This window comes from Argiope bruennichi, chromosome X1, assembly GCF_947563725.1.
Source record: "Argiope bruennichi chromosome X1, qqArgBrue1.1, whole genome shotgun sequence".
Classification (NCBI taxonomy): domain Eukaryota; kingdom Metazoa; phylum Arthropoda; class Arachnida; order Araneae; family Araneidae; genus Argiope; species Argiope bruennichi.
In genome coordinates, this window is record NC_079162.1 from 19,336,831 (window position 1) to 19,352,080 (window position 15,250).

The following is a 15,250-nucleotide window of genomic DNA, read 5'->3' on the forward strand; positions in this document are numbered from 1 at the left end:
TCTCGTGTTGTTTTCAAACGGGACATTTATAAAAGTAAGTTAAAAATGTTATTTTTAAATTCACGTCTGTGAATAAGCAGAATTGCTTTAACAAGTTAAAAGAGTAACAAAATTTAAGAATTAATTAAATTAGAAGAATTACAAACATTAAAAGAAAAACAAGTTACGAATTCTTTCGAGTAGAAACTCAGCGTACTTCTTCAGACGCTATTAAATTTTATTATTATGCAATTTTATTTAACCTCGCTTAGTCTGCAGAATTTAAGATTTTGTTCATTTTTATAAAATGTTACAATATTTTTGCTTGAATCGGAATTTTTCGTTATTGGGAAAATAAATTCTTTGTAACATTAACTTATGGGCAGCTTTCATCCTTTTTTTTTTTTTTTTCCTTTCTTGTATACAAAAGAAAAATATCGTTATCGTCGAAAAATTCGATCTCGAGATTTTGATGAACCTCACCTGTAGATGTCCTTCACAAGGGAGAGCAAGAATTGGAAAACTGAGTTCGAGATGAGATTTAGTATTACGATGGTATGCCTTTAGGGTGCTCATTCATTAAAATATTTAAGCGCAATAGCCAGCTAATTTCGAGAAAATAATCATCAAGCTTTCAGCGTAACTTATATACTAATAATGCAACGCCGTTGCAGAGCGCCCGAAGAGCATAGTCGGTAAGGTGCTGGCATAGAATTCGCTTTTTGTTTTTTATATGTTTTCTTTCTAAATTATTTAAAATTAATTTAACAATTTACAAAGAGTTTTAATTAATATGTTTTTAATCTTTTAGAAGAAAAATAATTACAGATATGAATGTGTTTTTTTATATTCAAAATTACTTAAGTTAAATTTACAATTTAAAGATAGTTTTAATTAATATGATACTCATTTTTGTATGAGAAAATAAATGTATTCTCTCTTAATATGTGAGTTATAACTTATTTTTTAAAAGAAAAATAATTATGTTCATTCATACGGTTCTTGAATTATAGAATAATTTAATTTTTAAATGTTAAAATAATTATAATTTTAACGATAAGAAATCCTTTATATAGCTATTTTTATTTTAAAATCATTAAAAGTTTAAAATTTTTGTATTTTAAAAATGACATTATTTGTTATAATTCAGCGAAGCTGTATTTATATCTGTAATTAAAGAGAGCATGTGAAATTAATAAAATTATATCAGCAAACATTCTCAATATTTATAATCGAAGAGAAAAAGTAGAAAGCAGGTATTAATTTATGGAATGCTTGGGCAGATGGTTCAAAAATTTTAGTAGCATTATACGGTATGCTTCATATGCTGTTCGTAATTTTATTTAAATAATTTTTAAAAAACGTGTTCAAATCATTAATTTTTAAAAAAATTTAATTATAATTCAGGTATTAAGAGACATTTATTTTTCCATTTATACATTAATAATGCATTTATTTTTTTCATACAAAAATGAGTATCATATTAATTGAAACCATGTTCAAATTGTTAATTTAAATAATTTTGAATATTTAAAAAAAGCGTATTCATATTTTTGATTATATTTCATCTGAAAATTAAATTCTTATTTTTAAGTGTGCCAAGTATTAAGAGTATAAGTATTTATTTTTGCATAAAAAATACATTTATTAAAACTGTTTGTAAACTGTTAAATTAATTTATAATAATTAAAAAAAAAACACTAGCCCTGGACCGAACTCAAATCTTTTGAATGCTATGCCTGCGCCTTATCGACTACATGTTGTTGCGCGTTCTGCAACGGCGACACTTTGTTAATATGTAAGTTATGTTGAACGTTTGAGGGCAATTGTCTCGAAATTGCGCTTTACTATTTTAATGAATGAACATCCTAAAGGCATATTACCATTATATTAAATATCATCTTGAACGTGGCCTCTCCTTATCAGTTCAGAAAACACAATTTCGGAATTATATGAGTTTGTCTATTCCTGAACACGATAACTGAAAAACGCATAAATCTAGATGGATGAAATCTTATTAGTTGTCTTCTCCAGATTTGTAAATTCTTTCAAATTCTAGACGAAATCCAGCCGTGACAACCTATGTGTTTGTTTATACATGCGCATGTGAATCCAGTTTTTTTTTTTTTTTTTTTTTTTTAAAGTGAGAACTCGATGATTAAAATTGGTTTTATCATCAGTATTTTAGATCTCTTTAAAATTTTGTTTCAAATCTGTCAACAGACTGACCATCCATCTCTGTTTGCTCAGATATAAATGCAAAGGCATGGGAAAAGAATCTTGTAACCAAAATTGTAAACATGTGTCTTATTTTGGAAACAATCTGTCGATAAATATTCGGTTTTCTTCATCATACTACGAATCACTGCCAAATTTTGTTCACTTTTCTGATTCAGTAGATAATAAAAATCTGAGTCTCATAGCCCTCTCAGCCTTGCCATGGTCTACGGTTTTCATATGGAGCGAGGAGGGGAGATAAGACATCTGTACGAGGAAGTCTATAGGAGACGACTCCCGCTAGTTAAACGCTTATTTAACTTCTTTCTCGTTTGTTGAGATGAAATTTTATGATCGATTATTCACTCACTTTTAGATGCGCCAGAGTTATCAAATTGTGTAAGCGTTTGTCTTATCAGTGTCACTGTTTTAATTGTTTCAGATTTTAAAGTAAGTGAATACGTTGAAAAGGTGATTTTTGGCGATGATATCGGATATTTTTTGTCAATATTCTTATTTTCTGAACAATTTTTTTTTTAATGAAACCATTTGAATTTTGTTTCTACATTCATTCCTTATGAAGTTGCTTCGCTTTTAGATTTACGTAATTCACGTTTAAATCTGCTTTACATTTATAAATGCTATATTTTCAGGTTGTACATTTTGGTAAAATCGTTTCAAAAAACTTCATAATTAAAAAAATCGAATGTATTTTTAAAAATTCAAAATGGGTATAATTTCTCATCATGTTCTTCAGTTTTTGAACTGTAGAATAGGGTATCTGTTTATTTAAAAATTTTTTTAGTTGTTTTAATACCCCCTAACGCGAATTAAAAGCGACCATTTCATATTATTTATTAGTTGAACCCCAGTATTTAAAGATTGGATTGAAATGCAGCTTTTATCTTGGTTCAGGAACTAGGTAATATTTTTCTTAAGTTATCTGGAAAATTCTGAATAAATCATTTGATAAACTTCCAAATTAGAAGAATTTTGCTTTATATCGCTTTTTTTTTGAGAGGGGGAGACACCTTGCAATTTACAAAAAAAAAAAAAAAAAAAAAAAAAGGCTTATAATTATATATTTTTGTTTCCAGGGTATGTTTTTTAAAATTTATTTTATGCAGACATTTAAAAATATAAGTGTTTTCCTAAATGTAGTCACATGTACACCTTAATTGTCTGTTAATCGATTAATTTAATTACATTTTAATTCCATGCGAGTGATGCCATTTGATAAGGAAATTGAGATATAATTGACTTCAAGATTCCATAATATTTTTAATGATTTATAAATGCAAAATAAAGAAAAAATGAAATAAATTTTTAATGCACTAACTAGTGTGTTTTTAAAATTAAATGTGTTACATTTATTATATGCTTATTTTAGGAACTTTGTACAATTTTTATTACATTTTGTAAATAATATAATTTATATGTGAAACTTTACTTCTTGAGTTCCGATTCCGTGGAAACTCTTTTCGACTTTCTCCATAAATCTGTTGAAGGAAGGGAAGGAGACTTGCCTTTCATTGGTGCGTGTGTTTAAGATGTAGGCCTTGTCATCGAATGATGGTTCTGAACAGCGTGATCAGACTAAAATAATTATCATGCAGCGTCAAAATATCCAACAAAAGAAATGAAATTCTAATCAGTTGAAAATATAAAATTCCTGTTTTTTTTATCATGAGCTTAACTTTTATCTTTTAATCATTTCCTTATACGTACAATTTTTAAAACATGTTTTAATAGCTTCTTGAAAAAATTCAATTTTTCTAATTGCATTGTTGATAAAACCAGTTATTGCATAGTAATTAGCATAATCTTTTTTATGGAGTTTTAATATTTTTTACGGTTGAAGTTCATTTGCTTTGGTTAATAATTTTTAAATCTTAAAGCAAATGGTATTTCATTACCCTATCGCCTGCAGTAAAATAAGAGTTGGATGTTCTTAAACACGGCATTAAAAAAAATTGTTAAATCTTGAGTGGTGTTGCGATGACAGATAAGATATTTAAAAAGTTTCTTATGAATATTTTAATAAAATTTTTCGTATCCATATTATATTAGAACCCAATAATATATATTAAAAATTATGCATTTCTTCATGAATTTCATATACTATTTCTTTACTATATTTGTTTGTGATGCCTGTTTCTTGTACTAGTTGTGCTTCTAAAAGCTTTATTCTATTTTCAGACAATGCGCCATGGATTTCCTTTCCAACCAACAGCAATAGCTTTTGATCCTGTTCAACGCATTTTAGCATTAGCCACAAAAAACGGTTCGCTCAGGCTGTATCCTTACTCATTGATGTGCATTTGATATGTTACTGAATTTTTTATAAAACATATTAAACGATAAGTTGAAATATCAAATCATGATACTCTGTGGAATTAGTAAGAATAAAAAGAATTTGTCTAAAAAAAAATCTAAATATAATATGTAATTTGCATATTGATTTTGTATCTTGTTTTGTTTAGTTCTAAAATGCTAACATTTTGTGGTGGAATCCCAATTTCTAGGTGACCAGAGATCCTTTCTTATCTTAAGGGGTTTAGTAAGTACTGGTTTCATGACCATCAATTGCCCACGATCCTTTTATTTTTATTTTCTAATTTGCATTATTATACAAGAGAGATCAGTTGACATTTCATTTCTATTGGCTTTTTGTTTGCGACTTTGTACACAGTTTCGTACTTTGGACCACACTGAAAGTACCGATGAATATTTCTGACCGGTGTCCATGTATGTCTATATTTCGGCATCATTCCTATGGTCAGTGCCGTGGCTGGAGAGTACCAGAATCGGCAACGGCCTTCTTATGTTCGGTGGGGCCTACCGGGATGAACAGTGTCTTTTTACTTTGGGTTTTCCTAATTTTAAGTCCCGACGGAGGGGGTGTTCGTCAACCCTCTTGTAAAGGAATACCATGTGTCTGACAGATTTTTCATATTTAAAAGGAATGACGGCTCGTTTTGTGTTTTATTATTTTATGCTCTATGCTCCATATTAATTCACAAAGCAATTTTAACAAACGCTGGTGATATAAAATCTGTAAAAGAAAAAAAAAAATCACAATCTTTTAATTAAAATAGCGTTTTAACAAGAAATAAAAATGAAAACATTGGTAATTGTAAAGTGACCGTCACCGTTTACTCTAGTTTGAATAAATTTAAAAACGTACTAAATTGATGTTTCTAAATGGCACACTTCTAGATCTGAAAAACCAAAATGTAAGTAAGTAAGTACGCAGTAAAAAGGTCGTAATCAAGAGAAACGGACCTTTGTTATCAACGAACATATTATTACTTTTAACTTACCATCAGTTCCAAAGTCTTACATAAGGCATTTATCAACTGTTTGTACGCTTATACATTCCAAATCTTGAACGCTGCTTCACATGTCAAATATTTATCTCCACGGTACAAGATTTTCGAGGTATACAAACTTGCGCACTATGCTCTTTGCCCGGCCATGATAGACAGACATGCACTTCAGATCCTCGGACCTTAAACTTTAGAAAATGATCATCTAACTCATCCAAATTCCAAATCCTGTCTTTGTAGGAAGAAAAAAAGAAATTAATAGTTAAAATTAAACAAAACTATTCCTTCAAAGAAGCACAAAAAAGTGAAACAAGATTTAACTTCCCGAGCAAACTTTCGTATTCTGTTGCAGCGAAAAGTACGGTGATGTCAACATTCACTCGAACGCTGAAAGAAACTCAACCTTAATCAGATCAATATTTTTACATCTAGTCAAACTAAATCCGTATCTCAAACTGAAAAAAAATTTAGATAAAACTGCAAACAATAGTAAACTCAATCAATCAAGCACTTTTAAATTAAATAAAGATTACCATCGTATAGTGTGAATCTCACTTCATCATTGCATCATTCTGCAAAATCTCACAAAAAGGATCAGCCGAGGAAGGTACCTTATATCTGAAAATAGAGCAAATCATTGAAGGAAGCCAGATTGCTGTTGCAAAAGAAAAATTTAGATGATAAAGATTTTGTTAAAAACATGCAATCACAGAACAACACATTTTAAAACAATTGGAATGCGATGAAGATTATGATGGGAGAGATGGTATTAAAATTCAGCCTTCCAAGGAGGATGTAATGTCAACTAGTGGGGGGGGGGTCATTTCATTTATTGGTGCAAGAACACGGCCATTCAATTTATTGGTTGGAATTATCTAGTATTATGTATCCATATTGATGATTTAAAAAACGTTATAAACAAACATCAGCGCCACTAAACCTGGGCTTACAAGAAAAATGTCTTGCTCCTGAGCATTTTATCAATATTAAATTTTATATGGTCCTTAGAAAAGATTGCACCCAAACTTCAAGAGTTTCAGATTGAGGGATATTTTGACTCTCCCAAAACTTTTCTTAAGGAAACTCTTCACTTTCTTCTAAATTATTCTATCTAAGCGGCTGCAATCCAACTTCTCATTGGTTCTCAACTAACATTGTACTTTGTTTGCTTGCTTGCTATATCTACTTTCTTTCTAATGTTAAACTTTAATGGACCTAATCATATTTGGGAAAGTATAAATTTTAATTTGAAAGGATAATAAATTGGGGCTTTACTAGAAGAGAAAATTTTTTTATTTTCTAAATTGCAAAAACTATACATACTTTCACACACCTAGCAGAACCTCTCTTCCTTTGGACCTAGTCGTATTCTCTCCATCATTAGCCAGAAAGAAAGTTGCTAGTGTCGCTGATGACTTCCACAATAGTGATAATTTCCCATTGTTTTATGGTTCAATGATGATGATGATGTCACTTCCTTCGAAAAACTCAAAATATACATTTTTGATTAAGCAGATTGTGTTCTTTACTCGCTAATTTCTTCTCTTTCACAAGAAAGTGTAAAGAGTGTTGACGATGCTATCCAAAAGATTACTGATAAATTATTAGATACAACTGATACGGCAATTCCAAAATACTGGAAACTTTGATGGTATCCTATAAGTCTGGATTAGGTTTCTCTTATTACCAACTACGGATAATTTTATAAATTTTAAATAATCAGACGCGAGATGAATATGACGAAGCAATCAGGGAAATTTATTAATGGTATTTGATAGTTCCATAAACAACCTAATAAGCTCCAAGTTATATGAAATTCAACCTTTGATGAAACTTTCTTAATGTTGTAATTTAAGCCGAAAACAATAAGTTATGTTAAATCGTCTTAGAATCGAACACACTAGATTGACACATAAACATCTACTCAACTCTGAATCTCAATTAACACATAAATATTACCTCAACATGCAAGCATAGCCATTTTCTTTTGTCGATTAAACGTATTCCAGTGCAGGGTATCACAAACTTTTAAACATTGCGACTCACTTTTTAAGAAACGAAATCTGTAGCGTCCCATGCATTCTCGATACAGTTACTTTATTTAGACGAACAGCTCGCGTTTATTCGGAAAAAGATTTTATGTGGTAACTTCTATTGTGAAAAAAAAAATGTATTATTAATATAACAAGTGTTTACATAAATGATAACCTGGCGCTTCAAAATTATTGCGCACATAAACTGTATTGAACATTCCTAACGAAACGGAGTTTCTGATTAGGTGGCCCGGGTCTGAACTGACATGAGCCCTTTGTTTGCATGTTGTCATGTTGCTACCATGTGACTTGAGGAAGATTTTAAGCAAGCATCCATCACATTTTTGCAAATTGTGTAAAGATACGTATATCCCCCTTGATATAAAGGTCCGTTAATACAATAATTCACGGAATAATGTAGGTAGATTTTCTGCGGGTTTTTCTGTTAATATTAACTTTACTAGAAAAGGTACTGCAGCTTTACGATCCTATCGCCATAAGAGGAGTATTCGAATGGGTAAAGGCCTCGTAACAAGTGTAGTTATGAAGAAAATGATTATGGTTGTTTAGATGATAGACCAGACACAAATCCTACTGTTGCTCAAACAGTGCCTGAAGAAATTGAGACTTTAACGGCTTCGTCTACGCTTAGGAAGTCAGCACTCATGAAGTCGCACGCCTCCCCGGCATTCTATGCACTACTGTTTGGAGAGCACCGTGGCGTATTCTCCAATGCCATCCTTACAAAATCCAGCATCATCATGAACTGTTAACTGTCGATTTTGTAAAGCTGAGAGCATTTGGGTATGGGCATTTCAAAAAATGGGGTAATATAACGAATGGTTGTCTAACGTGTTGTGGACAGATGAAGTCCATTTCGCACTCCGAGGATCTATCAACTTTCTTAACTGCAGAATTTGGGCTACCGAAAATCCTGGAACTGTCATAGAAACTCCATTGCATGACGAGAAAGTCACAGTTTGGTGTGGATTTACCACATCTATCGTGATCGGACCCTTTTTCTTTGAGTAAATACGTGGTCCTGCTTTTCAAACTGTGAGCGTGACGGGTGCGAGATACGCCGATATGTTACAGAATCGTATCATCCCTAGCTTGGTTGAACACCTACCGGAAGGTTCGACTTTTATGCAGAATGGCGCTCCACCGCATATTGCTACATATGTGAAAGATCTCTTGCGCACATCGTTTGGTAAGGATCGCGTGCTGAGTCGTCACTTTCGTCATGCTTGGCCTCTCATGTCCCCAGATCGCAGTTCGTGGGATTTTCTGAATTTGCAAGTCTACTGCAATCGTCCAATCGCATTAGAGTTGTTAAAAAACAACATCCGACGACAATTTCTCACCTACAAATGGGTTTTAGAGAGCTGTTTACATTATCCCTCGTCTACAGGTATTGTGGTGAATGACGACCGACATATTGAGCATTTGTTATAAAGAGCACAGTATTTGCTAAAAATCAATTGTTGTGCCAATTACTGCTTTTGTTATCATATAAAATGTTATCGGCTTTTTTTTTTCCACTTTTTTTTTTTTGTTTCAATAAAAGCCCATGACATTTCAAGCTCGTGTATCAATTTTTTCCTCTCTACTTACATTATTTCGTAAATTATTGAGTTTTCATTGGTGCATTCAAGATCTTTTCGCGTCTCATAAAAAAAAATAAAATTAAAAAAAAAAAAAAAAAAAAAAACACGAGCGACCCAGGATTTGAGAAAACTGTTCTGGTGTTAGTGCTATTGTTTTAGCATATTTAGACGAAACTGGTTTGGTAGTAATAGTATGGGACTAAAAGATGTACAGGTATATGTCTCCACCCAAACTTGTTTTTGCGCGATATAGAAACTGATTTGTTCATTTGCATTTTTTCTTCTTTTTCGTGTGTTCTTTTCTAATTTTTATTGTGCTTCCGTCTTGCCCAAAATTTGAATAAGTTTTTTCAAATCATATTTGGTGCAGCATAGTCAAAAGTAGCTTTTGCACTTTAAAACCAAACCTTGTTTTACTTAACGGACATTAAAGATTTGGTCGACCTGGTGTGGACGCATGTGTGCAACATGACATTGACTCTGCAGTTTTTCAGATATTGTTTCTAGTCAATGAGGTAACTTATTAATTTTATTCTATCATTTCAAAATATTTGTAAAAATCGTATACAAGTTTGTAAATTTTAATATAGGGGGCCTTAGTTACAGTTTGTGCTGATGATACCATGCATCTTTGGAATATTCGACAGAAACAACCTGAAATTGTTCACACGCTGAAATTTCAAAAAGAAAGGTAAGTTTTTCCGAAAACTTGATTGCTTAAAGTGTTTTTACATTGATTTAAAATAACGTATTTCATGATTGTAAATATATAATTTTTGTACGATTTTTTCCTCACTTCCTGATGTATTAGAATTATGAAATATCGCTCGCCTTTTTGTTCTCAATGATAATATACTCTTCGGAACTTAGTATCAGTTAATAGATTAATGAAATTGAATTTTAGTTTTAAACAAGTTGTGTCACCTAGTAGGAAAGTTCAGGAAAAAGTTTTCAGAATATTTATTATAGTTAATTATAAATGAGAGATTAAAAAATGGGAAGCATTTAAGATTTAAAAAAAAAAAAAAAAAAAAAAAAAAAACCAACTTTTTCCTACATACTTGGTCAGAAAGAATTTCTATTTATGTTAGTGTAGCATTATACACTATACTCAGTTGGATCATATATTTTTTCTACCTAGTTTGTTGAATTGCAGCTCATGCAACATCGTTCTGCAATGCATGAGAAGTGACCAGTTGAAAAGGAGCCTGATTATACCAGGTTTAATCTACAGTTTAAAATATTTCTGGTAGATAGTTTACATGTCGGTATAGTATGGTAAGTGTAGTGTGTGTTTGAATGAACAAAAATATATGATGTTCTGTCATGTTATCCTTGGCACGACATGTTCAGCACACAGTAATGGTTTAATTCATCAATTTTTGTGGGCAATTTGTGTTATTGGATTTGGTGTAGTGAGTAAATTTTGTAATGGGAAAGGTATTAGTAAATTGCGCATAGAAGTACTAGTGGACAAGTTATGTATGTTCAACTCACATTATTCTTTTTTTGGACATTTGATAATTCACATCATAAGATCGTATGCTGCCAGTAAAGTATCCATTTATACGTTCGTGGACATGAATATTATTGCATTCATTTTCATAGTGATGCAAAATAACATGAATGCTTTAACATTTAATTTAGAAACCACATTACCATGCATTGTATTCTATAGAGCCTTAATTTTTTTTTAAAAAAATTGGTATGTGTTATAAAGTAATTACTAATTGGCTCAGTGAGTATTTTCATTTTTTTTGTCTTTTCTTTCTATTGCCCGCAAATATTATTGCTTAACAGTTCCATTTCCTAATATATGTACGTGTCCTTTTAAGATATCTAGTTAAAACTTTATCACTGATGTTCTCGCAGCATTTCCAACACGGATATGATTTCTTCACGATGGAGGGCCATCTAATTTCAGTTTTGACATCTAGTAATAAATTATGTTCAATATTCTTTAAAAAATATTAACATATACAGAAAATTATTGAATAACTTATTCAAAAATAGAAATTAATAAATAATTATGATAAGTGATAAAAATTGTATTTTTAGATTTGAAAGACCGCATTTGTTTGTCCCTACACTTTAAAAGATGCCTTTGACTTGAATAAGGAAAGTTTGATTTGTATATTACAAATAATGCTCGATTTTTGTCTGATTATACAGTGACAATATGTTAATTACTGTGTATCGATTTTATTATATTGAAAAATTTTGCTGCATTGAAGACCTACTTGAATCCTATACTGATATAATAAAGATCGAATTATAGTCTCTGGAATGGTTTTTAATATTTTTCTTTTTTAGACAAAATTATGTGAAAAAATTTAGTTGCACCAATGGGTTCGTAGAATGATACACTATTATCGAGTTCGCTGTCCAAAGAGGAAGTAATCTGAAAATTCTTTTTATTTTCAGGCCAAATTTCAAAAATCAGGTTTCCGATATACCTGATAGTTCTTAAGGCTATCAAAATATTATTATATAATATAGGGGGCTGATTTTTAAGCATCCGTTTTTAAATTTGAATAACATTTTTGATCTTTCTAATGCGCAGGAAACAATAAAACATTTAAATTGGTTTGTTTCAAATAATATCATTTAACTATTTTCAGACCAGAAATGTCAGTATCCAGGAAGAAAATTTGAAGTTTCAACACTAGTGAATGAATTATTATTGTTAGCTAAATCTTCTGTTCTTTTTGTACTCGTTTTATAGAACATTTATTTGATAGCTAAATTTTTTTTTAAAAAAAGTAATAAAAAGTTTTTTGTAAACCAATATGGTTTTAAAAAAATGCAGCCACAATTTTAATTTTGATTTTTAAGAATTGAATAAACACATTTTAGGAAAAATAGCCACATTATTATAATTATTATTAGTTTTTTTTTTTTCACCATAGGATTTTTAGGCGACCTATTTCTTTATATTCCTACTTAAACACTAGAGAAATCAAACATGATTTGTGACATTTTTAGGTGGTAATCCAAGAAGTTGAATTATTAATTTCAGACAAAGATTGCTTGAATTTCATCAATAAGGCATAATTGAGAGTCAAGACTTATATGACTTTTTGGTATAGTTACTGCATAATTTATTTTTGTATAGTTACTCCAGATTGTTAATTATATGTTACAAATTATTGGAAATATATTTTTAAAATTTATTCATTATATTCTATCTTAGGATAACCTATACATGCCTTCCATTTCAATCTAAATGGCTCTACGTTGGAACAGAAAGGGGGAATGTTCATATTGTGAATGTGGAGTCTTTCACTTTGTCAGGTTATGTCATTAATTGGAATAAAGCTGTGGAAATGTAAGTTTTTTTTCTTTTGAGTATTCATGTTGTGTATTTTATAGTTCAGTTTTTCAGCATTCTCAACGTGATTGTATTGCCTTTGTTTTTCATAATCATGTTTTTTGTCTTCTGTTCCTTATTATTATTATTCGTCCTCTCCTATATTCTTCTCTTGTTTTTCAAAATCATGTTTTCTGTCTTCTATTTGTTATTATTATTATTATTATTATCCTTCTCTTGTATATATATATATATATATATATATATATATATAATTTGTTTTTCTGTTTTAAAATTATTGTATTATCAAGGTATGAATTTTATACTTTAAGTACCATTTGTAGAGACTTAATGTAATAGCAATTCTTCATATCTTTCCCCAATGAATTAACTTGAAAACATATTTTAATTACTCTTAAAAATTTATTTATATATCATAGAAAATCACATTCAATGTTCTGTATACTTTTTTTTTTTTTTTGGTCTTTGAAACTGATCGAATTTTTTTAAATTCCCTTTGATGGTTAGATGTAACAAATGAAAAGCATATTGAATTGATGAATCAGCATTCCATATCTGTTTCATTGCAGAAAAATGAAGAACCCATTTAATTCTATTTACTTATTTCATATACATTATTTATTTAGAATTTCATGTATTATGTAATTTATGTTTGATGGTGAATTTCTCGATTCCTGATGCCTTTCAATTTTACAGTGTATGTTCTAATGAGTCAAAATTAAGTAGACAAATAGAGTAACCATTTAAGTACTGCCAGAAAAAAAGTGTAGAATTTTTAGAACCATCAACAGAAAAGTAATATATATGAATTTAATAAATTTGAATTTTATTCATAAAAAATATCGATATTCTTCTCATTGTTGAGACCAGATTTTCTGCTGACAAAAGTTTGTTAAAGTTATCCTTTAAATTAAATGTTATGGTTAGAAGTAAATATAGGATGAAATTTATTTGTTTAATCATTGGTTTATAGTGCTACATAGATTTTATCAAACTACATCATGGTGATCCGGTGACAGAACCTTAGTTTCTTTATTGGAGGATGAAGGATTTGAAATCCTCTTCCAAAGATGTGCCTTGCATATTAAATAACAGAATGTCAGAACTATCATTCCTTTTGTGATTGCTGTTCAAAACTTCAAACTCTTGTCTTTGCACTCCTTTTGTTGGGCATGAATAGAATTTCAAGTCAGTAAATCAAACATTTCAAATGTGATTACATTTGGATGAAAATGGTTTTCCTTGTAATATACTTGAATTCTTCCTTTGAATTTTTCCTGCTCTTTCTTTTTTAGACAAAAAAGGGTAAAAATTCAATTACTTACAAAGAATATGCTTATGGAGAGAAGTATTAAATTGTAGTATGGATGCATATTTGGAGAGAAGTATTAAATTGCATGAATATATAATTATTCATTTTGCAACAGGGGGCGGCATCCTAATCTTCAATCAATCACAACTCTATTTTCATATGATGCAAAGGTAGGAATATTTAAACAAGTGTTGTGTTTCAAGATCTTTGTGATGTCTGTTGCAGTTCAGAATGAAACTAGTTGTCTCTATTTTATGATGCATTTTGAAAGTTAGACTGTTTAATTATTTAAGATATGCTGCAATAATAACTTTTTTATGTTCTGTGTAGGATTAAAATGAAACAGTGAGTTATTAAAAAATTCTTACATTTATTTGTATAACATATAATTTTCTTTTATTCCAAATGAAATTTTACTGGGCCAGTATTGTTCCAGTAATTTTTATGGTCGCCTATTCTTATAAACATCTTGAACCAGAGTGCACCAAAGACTTTCCATTGGATTAGGATTGGGACACTGAGATTACCATTGAAGAGTCTTTACCTCTTCAATGCCTTGCTTGCCTTCAGTCATAATTTTGTAGCTCTCGAAATATGCGCAGGTGCATTATTTTGTTGAAATGCCCCATCTCTTGATGTAACAGTGGGGTAACTGGCAATAAACTATGTGTAAGGATGTCCTAATATAACACTGAATTCATTTTGTTTTCTACAAAAACAGTTTCAGTTGTATCACTGATTGCAATTGTGGTTTAAACTATGACAGATCCTTCGACGAATTGACATTTTAAACAAAAGTAAGTTATTTATGCAGGCCATACTAGAAAAACGTAAATTTTAATAACGCTTATCTGGCCCCATCTAAATTAATTTTATTTCCTTTCGAAATTACCTCATTATTCCAGTTGATGCCAAACCATGAAATGTTTCAAAATTAGGCGTAAATAAATATGTCGGTTATAAAGTGGAGGTTTCCCTTTCTACTCCTTATACACAATATTAGGATTTCTGTGCAATGAATTTCTGATTGTTTGGCTGGTACAAGAAATTACACCTCATCTTTGTAAGAAATACATTATTTGCTTGCAGACGAGCCTCTGGATCTGGCTCTCTTGCTTTGAAAAAATTATCTTTGACATTTCTTTCGTTGTTTTGTGCCATACGAAGGATGCAACAAGGATTATATAAAAACTCTTAACTACTGCCTTCGATCTTCCAATTTTTCATGAAATTTCTGTATTATTTTAACCAGGATTCTTAAAAGCTAGTATTTTACCTTATTCAATTTCTAATAAATGTAATCCACTCGACATAATATTAAAACAAACTAGAATAAAACAATTCTGTATTCACAAAACTTGTATTTCTTTCTAGAATCTTAGAGATCGGATATACTTTCGCTGCTTATATATTCTTTCAGATATTGCTATCAGCAGACAATT

General features: G+C 30.3%; 1 protein-coding gene across 1 annotated transcript in view; it reads left to right on the forward strand.

Annotated features, from left to right (window-relative positions):
• LOC129958844 (syntaxin-binding protein 5-like) overlaps nucleotides 1-15,250 on the forward strand; it is a 112,600-nt gene that overhangs the window by 9,213 nt on the left and 88,137 nt on the right. Inside the window, exons 2-5 of the mRNA XM_056071566.1 lie at nucleotides 4,396-4,493; nucleotides 9,599-9,680; nucleotides 9,756-9,856; nucleotides 12,359-12,493. Coding sequence (XP_055927541.1) covers nucleotides 4,396-4,493; nucleotides 9,599-9,680; nucleotides 9,756-9,856; nucleotides 12,359-12,493 — 416 coding nt within the window. The remainder of the gene's footprint in view (nucleotides 1-4,395; nucleotides 4,494-9,598; nucleotides 9,681-9,755; nucleotides 9,857-12,358; nucleotides 12,494-15,250) is intronic.